Source organism: Palaemon carinicauda, chromosome 8 (genome assembly GCF_036898095.1).
Source record: "Palaemon carinicauda isolate YSFRI2023 chromosome 8, ASM3689809v2, whole genome shotgun sequence".
NCBI lineage: Eukaryota > Metazoa > Arthropoda > Malacostraca > Decapoda > Palaemonidae > Palaemon > Palaemon carinicauda.
The window spans coordinates 86,526,923-86,547,900 of record NC_090732.1 but is presented as its reverse complement, the minus strand read 5'-3'; the positions used below and the strand labels follow the sequence as shown (position 1 = coordinate 86,547,900).

The 20,978-nt window shown below is 32.0% G+C and overlaps 1 protein-coding gene across 7 annotated transcripts in view; it reads right to left on the bottom strand.

Moving 5' to 3' along the window:
- Positions 1-20,978, bottom strand: part of LOC137645794 (trichohyalin-like) — a 996,644-nt gene that overhangs the window by 574,031 nt on the left and 401,635 nt on the right. For all 7 annotated transcript variants that reach the window (XM_068378737.1, XM_068378740.1, XM_068378739.1 and 4 more), the window contains exon 8: positions 7,144-7,283. In XM_068378737.1, coding sequence (XP_068234838.1) covers positions 7,144-7,283 — 140 coding nt within the window. The remainder of the gene's footprint in view (positions 1-7,143; positions 7,284-20,978) is intronic.

Sequence of the window (20,978 nt, the reverse complement as noted above, 5' to 3'; positions counted from 1 at the left end):
TTTTATATACCGGTACAAATAATGAAATGTTACCTATTAGCCAATAATCCATAATAAAACACTGTGAGCGTTAAAAGGAATAAATCTCCTCACAAAACTCCCGAGATATATTTCCCAATGATGATGGAAGTTATAGACTAGTAGAAGATCACCATAAGTAGAATTAAAATTGCAGAATATAAACAAAATGTCTATTCCAATAATAAATGATGTTTTGGCTTAGATATTGAGGAGCAAAGATAATTAGTTGATATTGCTAGTACCATGGTAAAACAATACAAGCAATTAACAGCTATTAGCATTTTTGAAGAATGATAGAATTTAGAGTGAAGTCAACGGGCTCACCTTAGCTGCTCTAAGTCTTGACAGAATGATTATACAGATTTTGGAGACATAGGGAATGAATAAGCCTATAGAATGATCTTATTATGTTTAGTAAGAACATAGAGAGCCATTTAAAACAATAGAACTAGTCTTAGAAATAGAGAGAATTGCAGGATAAAGATGAAAAATAATGATTGTCCCATCCCTAGATTTAAAAAGGGAAAGTAAACAGTGTACAGTATATAAATTGAACAAATGAAGAGAAATAGGGGTTATTGTGGAAATCCTACTCCACTAAGATTTGAATGATGTAAAGGATTTTTAAGAATGATAGGATCTTGGAGAATAATTAAGTAGCATTTGCTAATTTAGTCAAGCCTTAAAATAATGTTAGCCTAAAAGATGTAGTGTTCAAATAAAATAGAAGGCTATATCAACTAAGAGAAATGAATTTTCGTTCCTACATTAGTTTAACCCCATCTCTTACCACGGAGTTATAAAAAATGTGTGATGACTCATAAATATAAAAGAAATCTTTCATTATAAAGGTGAAACCCGAAGGAGTGTAATGAATTATGATAGTAGTCTTAAATAAATGAAAAATAACCTAGAAAGATAGATTATCCATTTAATGGTCAAGAGAAGTTTAGGTATTAATGTTAGGACATAGAATAGATGTACTTATTAATCATAAAAATGATTGTGATTTTATCGTCCAAGAAGGGCTTTAGTTGATGATTGAATGAAAGGAATCTTAGGATCCTTAGTGTACTGGATGTTTGTCCAAAATTTAAATACATTATTGCTAGGTTTAAAAATGATAGAAGAAGGATTATTTAAAATACAAGAAGATGTTAAAAGAACTATCACTACCAATATTTTATTTTAGTTGTCAGGTAAGAAACTTTGATTTAGAAGAATTAAAACAGAACCAGGGAAACTAAGGGTTATTAGAAATGTTATAGGTGACTTATTCCCAAATAACAATTATAAATATAAATTGTATATTACTCAAAGGAATACATACAAAGATTAAGGATAAAATGATTGTCCAAGAAAAGAAAATTTCTGACATACTAACAAAGTACTAACAATGACTCATGCTCAAGTTATAGGAAATCCAGTAATCAAAGACTACATTTAATGATGAATCAATTTTTGACCTAAAATAGATGTTTCAGATTGTAAATTAATGCCTATATATAAGAAGTATAAAGGTCATGTAAAGGCTAGAATCCCTTTAGAAAGTACGATTACATTTTTTAATCACATAGTGGTGGTACCAATGGACTACCAGGGACTTTGTTCCAAGAACTTAACATATAATAAAAACATGCTTGTCTTGATAGAATTTTGTTTGACAAAGAAAGGGTTGATGAGTCTGTAGCAGAATAATTTGAGGCCAGGATAAATAACTAGACATTCCTGTTTCGAGATATTTCTCACGAACAATACACCCGAATCTACTAGAAACTTAATAAAAACTTTGCAATATTTTTCTTAAAGTAAGAAAGGTGATATAATCCATGATATGACAAGTTCAAATAGAGAAATAAAAGAGGCAAATAAAATAGATAGAAAGGAGATGAGGATGTCCTGCGATCTATGAATAGACCAACATAGAAGACTGATATTAATTATCTAGAAGCTGACGAATTTACTTTAAATAAATCGATATATGGGAAAACATCAGATTTTTGTTAGACAGAATTAAGAAAGACTACTAAACTCCTTGTAGAATGACATGAAAATCTCTTGGCACTTATACAAATATTTAGGATAACAAATGAATAAATAGCGTGATTATGTAAAGTGTGTTATCCTAGAACTTGAAAATGTATGTGTTCCATGAATATCAATGAAAGTCCAAAGAATAAATGTCTCCAAATGATTGAGGGATCACATAGAGAATTGAAATAAATACAAAAGAAAGTGAAATGATATTTTTTTTTTTCATAAAGTATGGGTTATGATGATTGCTGATGAATAGAAACCCATAGGTGATTGATAATTTACAAGCGTAATGGTTGACTCACAAGATTAATTTAATAATGATGCCAATAGAGCAACAGTGTTATTATCATATTTCTATGGGCGATGCATTGAGTGATTTTTTATATAACCATGATAAACATTCATGAAAATAATGATTATGATTATAATGTGAATGTTGAATAAGTTAACTTGAAAAAATATGAAGAAAGGGTAAAAATCAAAGCAATTTATGATATAGCAACATGAGCAATGTGCTAAAGTCAGACTGAATATAACTAATAAATTGAAAAGAACAAGATTATTGTAGAATGTGCATCAAGAATGAACTTAGTGAAGTTGAATGTTCAAAGGGTATTTTTAGTCACGTAATAATTACACTGGAAATAGTGTACAGCAAGTACATGTGTAGACTTATATTCATTGCACCCTTTCATTTGAAGTTAAAAGAGTAAGTGTGAAAAATACATGAAATTATATTTATAACTGTGTAGTAGATACATCCTTGAAACCAACGAAATGTAGAGTGTTTTAATTGAAATAGTCTGCAAATTATTTTATAGTCTGCAAATGATTTTTAAGAGTATTTTAACACTGATGTTAGTTTCCTGTCACTTGAGTATTATGACTTACATTTTCAAAGGCAATATAAGTGAGAATTGAAGTTCATGAGATGAAAATAAAACGCAGATAAGGTGGAAATAAGATTGAAATAAATAAAATGTCTTTATTATGTACTGAGTATATTTATTATGAAATAATTATGTTGATATGATGATTTGTGACACTAATTTACATGAATATTTTGGGACATTTGACGGTAAAAGAAACCCTGTGTTTTTACTCATTATTCTATGACAAGAATTTGAATAATTTTTTATGCATATTTATAAATATGATTATTTGATTTGATGAGAAATGTTTTTTATGCTATTAAATAACAATGATTTAACATGATGACATTTACAATAATGATGTGTAATGATGTGAAATGTTTATCGATATTTCAATACAAATTAATAATACTCTTGATTAATAATAATGTGCAATTCACATAATTGTTGATTGATTTTTCTTGATTACAGGAAATACTTTTGATAAACTTGAATTAACGCTGTGTGTATTTGAGCATTTATTTTTCTTTTATTTAATGCATTAAATTTAGGAAATGAGAATTTGTGTTTACATCCATCAGACCGAGATTTTTGAGGTCATAGGTAATGAAAAATATGAGTTGAATATAAAATGAATGTAAAGGCATTCCATAATTATTTGCACAGTTGACATTATTAATTTTTGCCTTATGTACCCAGTGGATTTAGGGGTAAATATTCCATTACCAAGAGTTATGAAAACATATATCAATTTTGTGTTGAATTATTCAAAGGGGAAATAAAGTTTTCCTAATTAGGTTTATGAAACAACATATTATGCGTATAATGAAAAGCAATTGCATTATTTTGACTGTAATTGATCAAATTATTTTTCAATTATGTATTTCGTTTATTGTCTTGAGATGCATTTTCTTTTTATGATATTGATTAAATAAATGAATTATTCTTGGGGAAACAATGAAATGAGGTGTTAAGATATTGAATTCCACAGGAATTCAGGTACCTGACCCAGTGGTATGAGGTCAGGACTTAATTTCACAATGAATGAGTTAACAATGTATGTGATTAGTTATCTTATGAGTTTTTTCATTAATTAGACGATAAAGAGAAAAATTAAATTAATTGATTTTGTAAAGGTAAAAAGATAGTTCAGAGAGAGAGACGAGAAAAGCGAAGAATGAAGTGGCATTGTAGCATTAAAATGCTGATGTTGCAGATTTTGTAGTCATAACAAGCGCACAGAACAAGAAGCGAGAGCACATGACTCACTCAACACGAATGCACGGTCTGCGTCCGAATGAATCAACAAGACACCAAGCAGTGGGTGAATGACATCAACATTACGTTAGAAGAAGGAACAGTCACAGGACATGACATCACATTGCCACACCTTAGATTGCCCTATAAAAGGTCTTGCATGGAAGCAAGAGCGCTCTTCCACCACCAACGCGCCTAGTGAAAAGGTCCAAAGGGACCTATGTCAGTTCACTCATCTCCCCCATCTGGGGGCGTGGCCCCTCATCAAAGTGCCTGATGTGACAGACACTTATTAACTCCAAGATATGCGGTACAACTGGCCGCCAGAAACAGAAGGAGAGAAGTCCCAGTTGGAGATGCCCTTTTGCCTTTCAACCCGAGAGGTGGATGAATACGTTAACTCCTGCCCGAGACAGTGTAGGAGGATTTTCTCAACTGTATACAGTACATGTGAGGACACCTGTCCAAGACCGAGTGCCCTTCCTGCCTGATCAAGGAATTCATGGATTTCGCAACCCTCTGCGATTTGTGAAGTAACAGTCTACATTGCAGGCCTCCATTCTTCACGCAAAATAATTTCTCAGTTTTGTGGATTAATTTAATTTTGTAATTGAAATTGTAAAAGTAATTTTATGAGAATGTTCAAGCTAAAGTTCACCCAGTAAAGAAACGAAATAGAACGAAATTTTATCTGCACCCTACTCCTGAGGGTCATAGACGTAAAAGTAATGAAATGCACTTATTTGGATTTATGACATTAACAACTCAGTATAACTTATAAAATATTAACTGAAAATATAATTTAAAAAAGCTCTAAAATAATTATTCTGCCCAAAGGACCTTCACACTCTACAGTGGGTTTCTTCAACTTTGCAAGCACGTTTTTGGGCAACAACTCGGTAACGAGCACTTGTGGACAAGATTTTGAAATGACACTTGTCCTTGTACCAAGAGGGAAACCTCGATAATCTAGAAATGGATACGAACAAACGGAATAAAGCTTCCATACCTTCTCCCAATACTACGACACCCCACCTTCTCCATCCCTCCCCTTTCTTCCCTCACCTGCTCTCCTCTCTCTCTCTATCTCTCTCTCTCTCTCTCTCTCTCTCTCTCTCTCTCTCTCTCTCTCTCTCTCTCTCTCGTTTTGTAAGATTTTCTTTTATATATCTAATAATTTTTATGGTTGTATATATCTAATGATCCACTCGGTTGTTATCTGCCAGTAAAGTTGATGAGAGAGAGAGAGAGAGAGAGAGAGAGAGAGAGAGAGAGAGAGAGAGAGAGAGAGAGAGAGAGAGAGAGACGGGGGGGGGGGCGGGGGGGGGGGGGGCGCTCGAGGTGCAGGGAGAGGGTAGGCGGAGCTTTTTCCCCTGTTTTGTACGTATCCATTTCTTGGAAATAGAATTTTTTCCTCTTGGTACAGGAAAACTGTCTGTTTTTAATGATTCATGATACTCTTATAAGTTACCACGCTTGGTGTACTACACCATAGCAAAATCTTGTACTGGCGCGAGTGTTTATTACAGATTGATTAATTGAATGATGCACCATTATTTCCTCTTTTGTTTCTAATTCCTCCTGCTTTTAATGACGAAGTACTGGTGGATTTAGAAAAAAATAATATTTCAAGAAAAATGTGTACTCCCTATCTGTCTGACCTATGAAGATATACCATAGAAATTGCGTGAAATATATGACAATATTATATAAAAGGGCATATTAAGTAAAATGATAGCAGAAATTCATTTAAAAAAGAAAAAAAAAAGACATGAATCGGTTATGATGACGCACAAGACTAACAACTTTTCGAGGAACCTTCTAAAACAATTTGAAGGTCAAACAATTATTCAAAATCTACGTAATCTATAACAACATTTATATGGTTCAAGCTTTCATCTCTTTATAGTTCCCTTCTTTTTTAATTTAATTTCCTTTTAGCCCCTCACAGAAAACAAGGCCCTTAAAATAATTCAAGTTATTTTCTGCCGTTAAGTTTTATTGCTTTTCCTTCCCCCTGCTGACGTTATATATTCCGGGACTTCCAAAAAATAAACTACAGTTCTTATCCTTTCTTCTTCCATCGGAAGTTTTCAAAAGATTTTCCCATACTTTATTGGCATTTTAGAAATTTATTCAGAAACCTGGTATGAAGCATTGTGGGTCTTGTGTTACTAAATTTTTCGTTTTCGTTGTTTGCTTCTCGAATTTCAGATAGCAAAAAATGAAATATTTACTGTGGAGAGAGAGAGAAAGAGAGAGAGAGAGAGAGAGAGAGAGAGAGAGAGAGAGAGAGAGAGAGAGATTTTATTTTCTTAAAGAGTTAATACTTGGCAGATTATTACTTGCGTTAGAGGCCTTTAACAAAAAGTATTAGACATGTAGGCCTATGTGTGGTCAAAGCATTGGATGATAAGTCTATTGACCATTTGTACTATTCAGAAAGTAAGATTAGTTGAATTGATAAAGTATAGTATTACATATGAACATATATTTTTGGCCAAAACTGAAGGATGAATTAGCTAAGAATTAGCTGAATAGATGAAGTAATACGCAAAAAGAATTTTTTTTTCTTTTGACAACAAGGGTTTTTAATCTCCCCTTGATTTTTATTATAACGATAATCTCATCTACTTTAGCTTTTATTACCCTCTTCGGGTAAGCTTCTTAGTCTACACTCAAGAACGTTTTCATCGTAAATTTATACCATAAGCCATCCCTCTTTCTCATCATTTTCAAATTGGAGGTAGCTAATAATTTCACTTTCGTTTTCATATTTCAGTGTATGATAATAATAATAATAATAATAATAATAATAATAATAATAATAATAATAATAATAATAATAATAATAATATCGATAGCCATCATCATCATCACCATCACTGATTTTTTTTTTTTTATCACTAACAATGTAATCTTCCTCTATATTACTTTTATTTTTGCTTCTACTTACCTCAACCTCTCTTCCCACTCTTCTTCCAAAAGTCTCTTCTCTTCCTCCAAATTACGGATCTTGACCTCGTAATCTCTCTTCTCTTGGCTTAATCTAAGGGCTGCTTCCTGGGCATCTTGCTCCTTCATCTGAACCTTTAGCTGAGAAAAAGGGAAAGAAAAGAATCCTTCTTAAACACTTGGAAAGGGGTGACTAACGATAATTGGTTAGGGTGAATGACAAAAGTTCCCGACCAAATTCAGGATTAATAAGATTACCTAAATCTCAACTTATAAAACGATTATTCGGCATGAATTGTAATTGTAATATCCTCTTTCAACGCGGAGGGGGATAGATCGAATGTTTTAATTTTAAATTTAATGAAAGTCCATACCCGCAAATATTACTGATAAAATATGTGATTTTATACTTGGAACCATTAAGAAGGATAATTTGACCTTACAGAGATGAAATGGTTTCCCATTAGAACTGGGACTGACATTGGATGGCATTTCTTTAGAAAACTAAGGCTGGTAAAATGGATTGTGTTTATGAAATAATAGTTTTTTTAAACTATTATAAAATTGAGACATGAAATAAACCCAATCATTCAGTGATGTCGATCACTAGACATATGTGTGTAGAGTCATGTTACAACATTAATTACTTTGATTAAATCTATGAATTAAGTCATCTTCATAAATATCGTTTTAAAGAAGTTGATTTACCTCTACTGTTAAATTTGTAAATAGAATTGCGACCAAAAACTGGATATGGATAAACTTCCATAACTAATACGTATCACAACACAAAATTACCAGTATTTTATCTAAAAGTTCAATAGCAATGTAATAATATTACTGAGAACATGCTATAAAAAATGAAGTTATTAAAAAAAAAACCCGTTAGGAAAAAAACATCTAAAATATAACTACCTAGAAATAATTTACTTTTCATAAGTATGGAGAAAAGGTAAAAAACATATTTCTTAAATAATCGAACTTGATGCTCTCCTTCCAGTGCTACATATTCTGCCATCCAATTGCCTATAACTTGAATGAACAAATTGTGTTTTTACCTAAGCATATCTGATTCATGCTTAATTAAATAAATCGTTTCGTAATTCATCGCCTTGCTAACAATCATATACCAACTCCAGTAACGATTTGATGACACTGTGACGGGCCAAGAGTAGGTTGTGACTCATGTTCGGGTCACTTCGGGGTCACCAAGTCACAACACCCTAACCTTAAGCTCTTACAACTTCAATTAGAGAAAGAAAAAATAGTCAACTCCTTGATTACAACATTCCAAAGTTTCAACTTCATTAGAAAAATAGATATTCGTTTGTAGTGTGTTACAGTACAGCCATGTGCAACTTAGGATTTTACAGCGATTATGCAGTTTTACATGCTTTTGAGAGGTATGTTTTTGTGGAAAAGAGTTACCTTATATTTCTTATGCATGGAAGTAAGAATGTCAATGATGTTAACCTGTGTGTTCTTCTTAGATTACATGAAGCATGGGTGTACAAAAAAAACAAAGCAAAATTATCAATAAAGTAAGGATTAACGATGAAACCTCGATATTTGCAAAGTAGTTTCTGATCTTCACTAAAATGAAGTTCTCTCTATTTTATATGTAACGCACTTAGTTTTTAACGTAGTTAAACCATCCTGAAAAATACAACTTCCAATTAGGTTTAAAGAGACGCCTTGTATAACAAATTGATTTAACATACGTGTATAACACTTACTATGGGTTTAGGAATATCACTGAATACGAAACTTCACTCTTCAATTTCTTCATCCTGTTTCAAAACAACGCAATGAACCTCCTCCATTGCTATATTATTTTAAAACTCCTGTTATTGTCCAGAGATTTTCATGATATTTCTCAAGGAAGAATGTGAATTTAAGGCAGGTGTTACATATAGGTCAGTAAGACGTTTTTGAATCTTCAACAGCCAGAACTTTTAAAGTTTATGAACCACTACATTGTAAGGCTTATCTACTACATTAACAAAAACATCAATACTTAGAGAAGATATTGTAAAAACCCCCAATGCCAAACATAAAGTAGTCATGATGGGTAAAATTTAAATGTTGGGATCAGCTTGAAGTTGCTGAGGAATAGATGTCTCCCAAAGCCAAATTTTAACAGGAAAACAGATTTAAATCCTCTTAAAAACCAAAACTAACCGGTATCCGGGCTGGGATTTTAATACCTTCCAGTACAGCAAAGGAAAAAATAAAAAAGGTTCTCCGGATATCATGAGAAAACAGAAAGTTCTAATAATTATACAATCTCTTCTATATGGGATGGCGCTAATATGTCACTGTTAGAAAACTATTTGCTGATACGTGTTTTTTCAATGGCTGCTATTACCCAGCGTTTATGTTGTCTCTCTATTCCCATGAATTTACGATGTTGATGGTCAAGCTCAATACCTTTAAAAATGAATAAGCGATATTCTTAAGTAATTTGAAACTTGCTCTTAGGTGATATAACATTCCTAAACAGTAACACACCATTCAGAAATACGGGTATTCAGTTTGACTTAACTATGCAGCCATAAGATATATTAAGAACTGATTCTGACACTCTTGTATAAATTTCGGTCGAATTTAGGATTTAGTCCTAGAATCGAGATCAATCTATTCCCACCATTACAGCTAATTGGTAAGCATTTGACACATAGTTGGTTTTCATGATAATTCATCAGTAACACTAGTGATTTTTATTTATTCAAATAAGCCGCAAATACCTTTCATTTCAGAAATTACTCTGTCAAGGGATCACAGATCCATTGGGAAATTGATTTTTACAAGTATTTCTGTCTAATCAAAGTTTCAACCTCAGAGCCGTGTAAAAATAAAGATAAACAGTTTGACTTAGTCCGTTCAGCCATAATGAGAGACAAGAGTTGATTCCGACTCTTCCATATATATTCACGACGAATCAAGGAGTTTTACCCAAAATCAAAATCAACAACTCTCCGCCATCATACTTATTTGGGTAAGCATTTAACATTTAGCCGTTCTTCATGATACTCTTATCTATAACACTCTTAATTTTCATATATAAAGATAGCCCAAGAATTCCTTTTAATGCCACGGAATACAGACGCAGGGCTTTTCATGATATGTAAATCTGTCTGTTTAAGGATTTGAACTTTAGCGATCAGTACAAATATATGTAAACAGTTTCACTTAGACCATTCAGCCATAGAGAGGGTTAAGAGTTGATTCTCACACTTACATATATATATTCCTGTCGAATTTAGGAATTGTACTCAGGATCCAAATTAGTCCATCTTCAGCATCATAGGTGATTTTTGAGTAATTCGTATGTAACACTTGGCAGTGTTTTATGATAAACACTCGTGATTTTTTACTTATTCAAATAAGCCAGGAGACCATGGGACTCAAAACGATGCACATCTCTATACATCAGGAGATCATGCCAGTGCCAGAGTGGATAGAAAGCTAACGTGCAACACGACAATCAGTGATATAATGCTAAGAAGTAGCATATTCTGGGTTTTGTCCCCAACAGGCAGACCTGGTAGCTCTGTTCCAAGAATGATGATATCTACCATACACGATGGATGTGCACTGTCTTCCAAGTGGCCCTGTGTTTATCGGACACCAGGAACTATCTCATCCCCTTCCAGGAAAAATGGCCAATTCCTGCTCTATTCCACATACTCCTAACCCCTGTGAAGTAGTAGTGCCAAATACCTGATCTTACCTGACTAGACAGTCATACTTGAGATCCTTTTATATTTTTATATCTGTAATATAAACCACTGTTTGTTTGTTCACTTAATACTTGTATATTTTTATGTACTTCTGGTTTTGGTTCTTTATTAACTTGTCATTTCTATGTATTGTTTATGTGTTTGTGACTATTGATCAGCATACAGTATGTGAAAATTACCCTAGTAAGTTAGTAACTACTAACAACTCATTTCCTGTCTTTATTGCATATGTGAATGTTACATAGTAAATGTAAGATATAACTGTGATGTTGATGATATATCTACTTCTTTTCGGATTAATTATAGCACTAAAATTTCTTCTTATGATTAACCAATAATATTAAGCAATTTTTTTCTATTAAAACTAGGAAAAATAATGATGAGTGTGGGTTGATAGTGAGTTTAGTATTTGTATTGTAATTAAATATTTTTACAAACTTACGTACCACTAACGTACACTAAACCCCGAATTGAGACAGCGTGTTTCCCAGAAGGAATGTACCCAGCACGAGTTATATTTTTGGTGCAACTTTGCCACATCTGACTAGGCGTTTTGAAAAAGTTTACGGAAATTTGTGTAAAAATATCTTAGACATAATAAAATGTTTTTTCTTATCTTCCTTATTTGTATGAGTGCTCACTAGAGCATTGAAAAAAATTTATAAGAGGTTTAACAGAAAAGAGACTAAAGAAAATGGGAGTTAATGTAAAACCGAAGATGTACTACACGTGTTCCATACATGCTCGTACACTGTATCAGATTTGTTTTTTATCTTGCTCTTCACTGCACTGTTTATAAACCAACCTGCATGAACCTGATAGTTCCTGTCTAATTTTGTTTGAATTTTTGTTACATTCTTGTTCATAAGTTCTGGTATTTAAAGCTCTATATGGACCTCTCCTCCTGTGTATGTTACATGGACGACATACTTGGTGTTCTCTTCCTTCAAAAAGGAACATCTCCATCACTTACGCATCGTGTTCAACTGCCTACAACAGACCGACCTTGTAGTCTTATACAACAAGCGTACCTTTGGCGCCAACAAAGTATCATTCTTTGGGCATTGCATCACTCCTGAAGGAACTTCCCAACACCCTTGACCATCAAAGCACTGCAAGAATTCTTGTACATGATCAACTATTATCATCGTTTCCTGCCAGCCATCACCACTACTCTTTCCCCCCGCCCTGCCTCCCTCAAGGACAAGCCAAAAGACCTGAAGTGGGGTCCACTTCAAGATGCTAACTTCTGCAACGGAAAGAATACCCTATTAAGCACTGTTGCTCTCACTTTTACCGTACTACATGCACCTCTCCTCTCCGTTGATGTCAGTGACGTTACTATTGCTACAGTACTCGAGCAGGTGGTCAACAGCTTGCCCCTGCTCCTCCCATTGGCCTTCTTCAGGGGAAAACTGTCCAAGGTGGAATCCGGCTATTCTACCTTCGACCAAGAAATTGGATGATCATTTTTGGGGCCTTTTCCATTCACCTCAGCTATTAAAATTGGCTTCATCCATTTAACACAATACATGAATAAAAGTTCTCCACAGGCTGGAGAGGTCATTATGGCCTTTTGGTGGGTGGAAAGTACAAGGTAAAAATTCTGGCATTGGTGTTTTTAAAGTCAAGAAACTGTAGTCTTTCAATTGCAGCAAGTTTCATCCATTCCTCACTTAACAGGATTAACAATGTATTTTGGACCCCCCTAAAGACCTGTCTGGGGCAACGTACAAAATAAAACTTCTGGCATGATTGTTTCTGAAGCCTGGTCAGTACCACAGATCTATTAAAATTGGTTTCATCCATTCCTCACAACACATGATTAAAGTGAATTTTGGTGGTCTTAATGGGCCTGAGAGTAGAAGAAACAAAAGTCCATTTCAGTTAATAAAAATATTTTCCTATCTTCTTATGATTAAAGTGCCTGTGGCTGCCAGTCTATTACTAAGGATGCTACGGATTTGGTCTGCCCCTGTACGTTATGCCCAACTTCAAAAGTACATCGACACATGGATTAAGGAGTGAGCACATTTCCTGAACCCCAGCATCGATTCACTCACATTCACGTTGGTCTGGTAGGTCTTCTAGTCACATCAAAAGGGCATCATTACCTGTTTATCGTCATCAACCGCTCCACTCGTTAGCCTGAAGCCATTCCCACAGAAAGTGCAATGTCCGCCCCATGTACACCTGCCTTACTCTCAGGATATATAATGAGATTTGGTATCCCTGAGCATATTATTTCTGAAATGGGTACCACTCTCAGCTGTAATTATTTCTTTTGTCTTAGTCTAAGGTTTATTCAGATTTAATATTTCGAGTCACGTGATTATATAATTTTCAGAGTGTAATTATTTCTATTCTCTTAGTCTAAGGTTTATTTAGATTTAATATTAAGAGTCAAGCGATTATATAATTTCCAAAGCGTAACCCTTTGGTTTTAATATAAGTTTTGTTCAGACTTAATATTTCGAGTGATTTTTTTTTTTTATGGAAAGTCTTTCAAAGTATTGTAATTTATATAGAATATATTCATTTTTGTAAAGAGTGTATTATTTATATCACCAGTGTTTATTTCATACTTGCTCGTATCATTTTAATGAATCATAGTAAGAGGTGGTTTTGAATGATTCTTAGTAATAATTACCAACTTTTGTTTTGAGTGTACTTAAGAGACCTTTGGATATTCTGTGTTTTATATATTGCTGTGTAGAGTTATATAATTGTCTCAGAATTCAGGTATTAATATTTTCAAGTGTAACAGATTTATTGTAAAAAAACTATATATATATATATATATATATATATATATATATATATATATGTGTGTATATATACATATATATATATATATATATATATATATATATATATATATATGTATATATACATATATATATATATATATATATATATATATATATGTAGGTATGTATATATATATATATATATATATATATATATATATATATTCATGTATATATATATATATATATATATATATATATATATATATATATATATATATATATATATATAGGTTATCAGATCAACAAAATCAATCGGCGAACGGTTTGATCATTATTTGGATCAATGACCAACATAGAAAACAGATACTTTCAGTATAAAAGCACTGTGAATATATAAATGGTATTGCAAAGAGTTAGCAACATTACTCCACCCATACATCTTGAAAACTTGGATAAAATCTTTGCACCCTATTTCCTCATAGAAAAAGTATTTAAAAAGATATATTGCAATGCTGTTTAAAACACACTCATATATATATATATATATATATATATATATATATATATATATATATATATATATATATATATATATATATATATGTATATTTATATATGTATATATATATATATATATATATATATATATAGTATATACAGTATATATGTATATATATATATATATATATATATATATATATATATATATATACATATATATATATATATATATATATATATATAGTATATACAGTATATATGTATATATATATATATATATATATATATATATATATATATATATATATATATTTATTTATATATGTATATACGTAATTTTTAAGTAACAGTTTACAAATAGTTGTTAGTGGGCACGATAGTGAACGTAGGAATCTAATCTTCTTTGTCTACATCTTTTCACACTTCTATGTGGGGTCGATGTTTCTGGTCAGCTTTCTCCATCTACCTCTGTCCCACACCTCATCACCGGTTAATCCCTTTGATCGAAGGTCATCCTTGATACAGTCTACCCACCTTCGCTTTGGTCTCCCTGTTCTTTTCGTTCCCTGTACCTTCATTTCCATTACTCTCCTCCCAATATACTGTTCATCTCTTCTCATGACATGACCATACCACCGCAGTCTACTTTCTTGGATCTTATCTGATAGTTTTATAACTTCTGTGGTACCCCTAATTACCTCATTTCGTATCTTATCTCTTCTTGTCACCCCACTCATCCATCTCAACATTCTCATCTCTGCCACATCCATCTTCTCTTCTGTCTTCTTTATTGCCCACGTTTCCGCTCCACACATCATTGCCGGTCTCACAACTGTCCTGTGTACTTTACCTTTCAACTTAACCCCTATTTTCCCGTCGCATAGTACTCCCCGCACTTTTTTCCAATTCTTCCATCCTGCTTGTATTCTCTGGTTTATTTTCTGCCCCCATATCACCATCCTCTGCAACTGATGATCCTAAATACCTGAAATTTTCAACTCTTTTCAATCTCTCTCCTTGTAAACTAACTTCCCCATTCTCACCATTTTTCAATCTCAAATACTCTGTCTTTTTCCTGCTGATCTTCAATCCCCTGTTTTCCATTTCTCTTCTCCACTTCTCCAGTTTCTCTTCTATTACCTCTCGCCTAGTGCTACACAGTATAACATCATCAGCAAAAAGCATACACCAAGGAGGCTGATCTCTAATACCTTGTGTTACTACATCCATGACCAGATCAAATAGGTAAGGGCTCAATGCAGACCTCTGGTGTAGTCTCACATTTACTGGGAAACTTTCTGTTAGGCCTATACTGCTCTTAACCTTTGCTTCTGCCCTTTCATACATATCTTTGGTGATTCTTACGTATTTCTCAGGGCCTCCCTTTTCTTTCATACATCTCCACAGCTCCTGACGTGGTACTCTATCGTATGCCTTCTCCATGTCAATAAAGACCATATGTAATCCTTTCTGTTTCTCCCGATGTTTTTCTATCGTCTGCCTCAAAGCAAATATTGCTTCTACAGTCCCTCTTCCAGGCATGAATCCAAATTGTTCCTCACCAATTGTAGTTTCATCTGAGTCTCTTCTCAATGATCTTCTCCCATATTTTCATAGTATGGCTTATCAGCTTTATGCCTCTGTAGTTGCCACATTCCTGGATGTCTTCCTTCTCCTTATAGATGGGAATGATTAGGCTTCTTTTCCATTCCTCTGGCATCCTTTTCCAACTGGGTTTGTAATCTAGCTAGTAACAATAACTTTCGTATATATATATATATATATATATATATATATATATATATATATATATATATATATATATATATATATATATATATATATATATATATATATATATATATACCCAAATTTACATTATATTTTCGTTTCCTCAAGTTACATTAAATTTCTACCAAGAAGGGAAACGAAACAAAAGGCGGCCTAGTGAAACATTAACGTTATATTTTTCCTCTAAAAGTCTCGGGTAATAAGAGAAGAAAATAGAAAGTGGGTACTTACAACCTTAGTTAATTAACTTCAAGTGGTCCTTATTTCTTACCCGAAAATTTTCCAATTACGGATTCGCTTATGGTTTTTATCTTTTGGCAGTTTTAAAAAAGTTAATCGAGATAAGCTGCACCTTTCTGGAACTATTAGTTTTCCCAAAAGGCTGCAACTGCATAACGAACTTTCTGAGTTACATAATTACCTTTGTCATTATCATTATTATAATTGCTATTTCTAAGCTCAGTATCATAATCGACAATGACTATCGTCATCTGACGTGTTATTGATAGAAAATATGTTGGGCTATTTCTTAATAAATACGATTGTTTTTTAAGACATTAAAGCAATTATATATAGAGAGAACTATCCTTACTATGCATTGTCTCTAAGATGATATTCTTTATAAACGACTGAAAGTATAATTCTGTCTTCTTAGTCGAACATATACAATGCCTAAAAGCATATAAAAAATGATCAACAGCTACGGCCCAGTAAAAGGTAAATCGGGTGTTCGGAAAGGAAAACACTATCAAAGCTGAAACCTATTTCACATCTAATCCACGGAACTAAGTGCAAATTGCATCATGTGACGGTAACTTGCAGAGAAGCTTCATCCTTCCTTGTGCCTATATCAGAAACTCTCGATGACAAGGGCTATGATTCTAGTCTCATATTACTGTACAGCTAAACTTAAATTATATGTGAAGAAATATTACTGTCACCTGTACCAACAATAACCACAAGTAGTTTAAGTATCAGACACACACACACACACATACATATATATATATATATATATATATATATATATATATATATATATATATATATATATATATATATATGTATATATATATATACAGTATATATATTCATATATATATAAATATATATATGTATATATACGTATATATATATATATATATATATATATATATATATATATATATGTATATATATAAATATATATATACATATACACACACACACACACACACACACACATATATATATATATATATATATATATATATATATATATATATACATATATGTATATATATATATATATATATATATATATATATATATATATATATATATATATATATATATATATATATATATATCACTAGCGATTGCAAAAGGAGCAGGTGAAAGAAGAGAAGAACAGGATTGACGAACTAAGAAAGCTTGTGGGTGCAAAATGGCATAAAACGACTATAAACAGACGCAAAGTGAGACATGTCGGAAGCCTTTGTTCTGCTGTGGAATAGTAACCGCTGATGATGATGATATATATTATTATTTAGTTTGCTCTCATATTCATGTTACTCTTTTACTGTCCCTAAGTGTTAATCCCAACATTATTCTTTCCACAGTTCTTTGGGTTGTAACCAGCTTATGTTTTTATGCTTTAATAAGGCTCCAGGTTTCTGATGAATAAGCTAATACTGATAAGACCATCTGATTAAAATACTTTTTCTTTTTAGATAAGCTGACCTTTTACTTTTCATTAACTCATTGTGTTTATCAAAAGCTCTCCATCCCATGCTTATCGTTCTCTTAATTTCGGTTTCCTTTCCTGGGGAAACACTGAATTGTCTGTTGTTAGTACGTATATTCATTAACAATCACTAGCGGTTCGTCCATAACCCTCATTTGTTGTCTATCAGTATTTTCATTGGATATTAACTTAGTTATATATATATATATATATATATATATATATATATATATATATATATATATATATATATATATATATATATATATACATATATATATATATATATATATATATATATACATATATATATATATATATATATATGTATATATGTATATATATATATATATATATATATATATATACTGTGTGTATATATATATATTTGTTTATCTATATACATATCTATATTTATATATATATATATATATATATATATATATATATATATATATATGTATTTATGTATGTATATAATATATATATATATATATATATATACATATATATGTATTTATGCATGTATATAAAATGTATATATGTATATATATATATATATATATATATATATATATATATATATATATATATATATATATATATATATATATATATATTACAAATATGCAAAATTTCTCAAAATCTATACATAGCAGATAATAAAGATTGTTAAATAACCATATTAATACTGCTCCTGTAGAAATTAGTATCTAAACACTTTAATACCAGTTGATATCAGTTGATAAAAAGTTATTTTCAGTTTTGGTGTTCTTGGGAACTCTCCTGTTCTGTGACCGTTATATTTAACCTATATTTTGAAATATTTTTTCTGCAAAGGTTTATATAGTTATACATAATAACTTGGAAGAAATCCTTTTTTAAGTGGCTAAGTAAAGTGGTATTGTCGTCTGTGGTCATTACTTAAGGGTCTTTGTAGTGTCCCTTCACTTCGGAAGTGTACCTACTTAAAGCACTTCTACTTCACATCCGTTGCCGTTAACTTGTAATCATTTTACTGCTCATCGTTTCTTAACTGTTATATCAGTGTTTTACCCAAGTTTCATCAATGTGAATGCATCTTTAATTTTATAAATAGTTTTGAGAACAATTCATGATGTGACTTTTCCAAGCGAATATTTTAACCATCGGATGTTAACACCCACCAAGTTTTTTCATCTGTACCAGCCGTGTGTCACACAATTGTACATAATTATTTTGTATATATTATGCTTGTATCTGCGCTCTTCCCTCGCACTAAAAAGAACCTGAATGATCATGTCTCCGGTTTTGCTCTGAACATTGTCTGTCTCTCGAACATGTTATGTCCTGTTGCCTTGAGGTTTTGTATATAAAGAAGAGTGTTCCTTAATAAATAACTCAGTTGATTGCATCCTGCCTTTGAGTTCACAACCCTCACTCGGCACCGTCACACATCAAAATAAAGTTGAATGATCTAAAGAGGTTAATTTCATCTTAGTATATCAGGTGAATTATCGGTTGGTATTGCTTTTCGAAAATATATATCACTGATAAAAATCGCTAATATATAAGATTGTCATTTATCTATTTGCTTACGCAACTGATGTTCTAAGTATTCTACCACGACCGTGATTGCAAAATGTTTATCTCTTCTTTTTTTTCTTATATTCTTTTTTTTTTTTGCCTTTTGGTATCATCAAAAAATGCATTTACATCATTAATATACTGAATTAATCGTATCCGAATCATTCCAATAACAGCGCTAAATAAAAGATATCATTCATTAGCCACAACCCGTTTACAACAGAACCTTGGATGTTCACTGTGTAACTTAACTGCAATAAGCGAAATACAAATACATACAGTTCAGAAACTGCATAACTTATTAGTAGATTCAATGGTCTCTGGATGATTATCAAAATAGAAGACCAAATTGTCTGCATTTCAAAGATTTAACCTAGAATTTCAAAGAGACGAAAACATACAAAAAATGTGACTATCACTAGAAATGTCATCATAATTTTGGAAAGGGCGGTTTATGAATGGGAACTTACAAGAATTCTATTACTTAAAAGAAAACTTGCTACTCTACATCTTATGTAAATAGAATGTTGTCATTTTTCACATAAAAATAAAGATCTGACGATGTTGTACCAATGTGATAAAGCTGAAACAATACTCCACACAAAACCCTGTGGCGGAATCTTCATGGAGTTCTAACTTGTTGAGATAGGAAATAACATAAAAATGAATATAAATTTTCATGAACCTGGGATAAGAATTAGAAGCAAATTTACTTAGAAATGCTTGAAGTTTTCAGATTGTGGATATGATTTCCTTACTCACACTTGTGGAAGCCAGTAAGATGATTCACATCAGTGATGGTTAACTTCAAAAAGCTCTGGCATAGTACAATGACCAACTCAGAATTCCCAAATGGCTTTCCTTGAATATCCGAGACCTTCAATACAAGTTGAAAGGATAATCAAGTCTGAATTATTTATTTCCATCTATCTCGTTAAAAAAAATCACAAAACACTTTGCAAGAACTCTATTAGCAATTGATAATGCATTTTGCTTCATAGTTAACCTCTTCACTGTGTTTATTCCGTGTATCCACTATATTATGGATAAAATGTCAATCAAATCTCAAAAGAAATGGGATATTTAGAAGAAAAACGGCACCATAAGACACTTTTGAACAATAACGATCGCTCTACTGCTGAAGCTTGTTGACTGTTGTGTTTCATGTGAAATCGAAGTTTTCTACGGGGTCCTTTGTAGCCAAATTCGTCGTCACTCACATTCAATTAATCCTGGAAAGCACTTAATGGTCTTTGCATCGCCATGGCACGCTTCACTCCCAATTTATTTACCTATATATATCTACACCTTTGTTTTGGCAAGTTGGACATTTTTCGGTACGTGCGTCAGCCGCGAATTATTATGACGTTACTTCAATTACCCAATTTAATAAATTACCTTTATTGATCTTTTGGTTAGTTGGCAGTGTCAATGGCTGAACCGCAACGTCAATGAACGTCAAATAACCACCAATATCAGTGTTTTAAACTAAACATTTTGAACAATAGTAGTTCCAGTTTTACCAATTTGAAGATTAGCGAGCTCTCTGACAAACCGCTAAGTAATGTTACTTACCAAATTATTCTTTAGTTTCAATAAATTTTATTTATTTCAAATTTTTTTTTTAACTAGTTTAAAAACTATCGCTTTTAACGAGACTTTAGTAGCACAGAACTAAGAGAGGTAGGTGACTCTCTACTGCTTTAATATTTTTCTTTCTATAAAATTATAGATGCAATTTTATCTAATGTTTTTT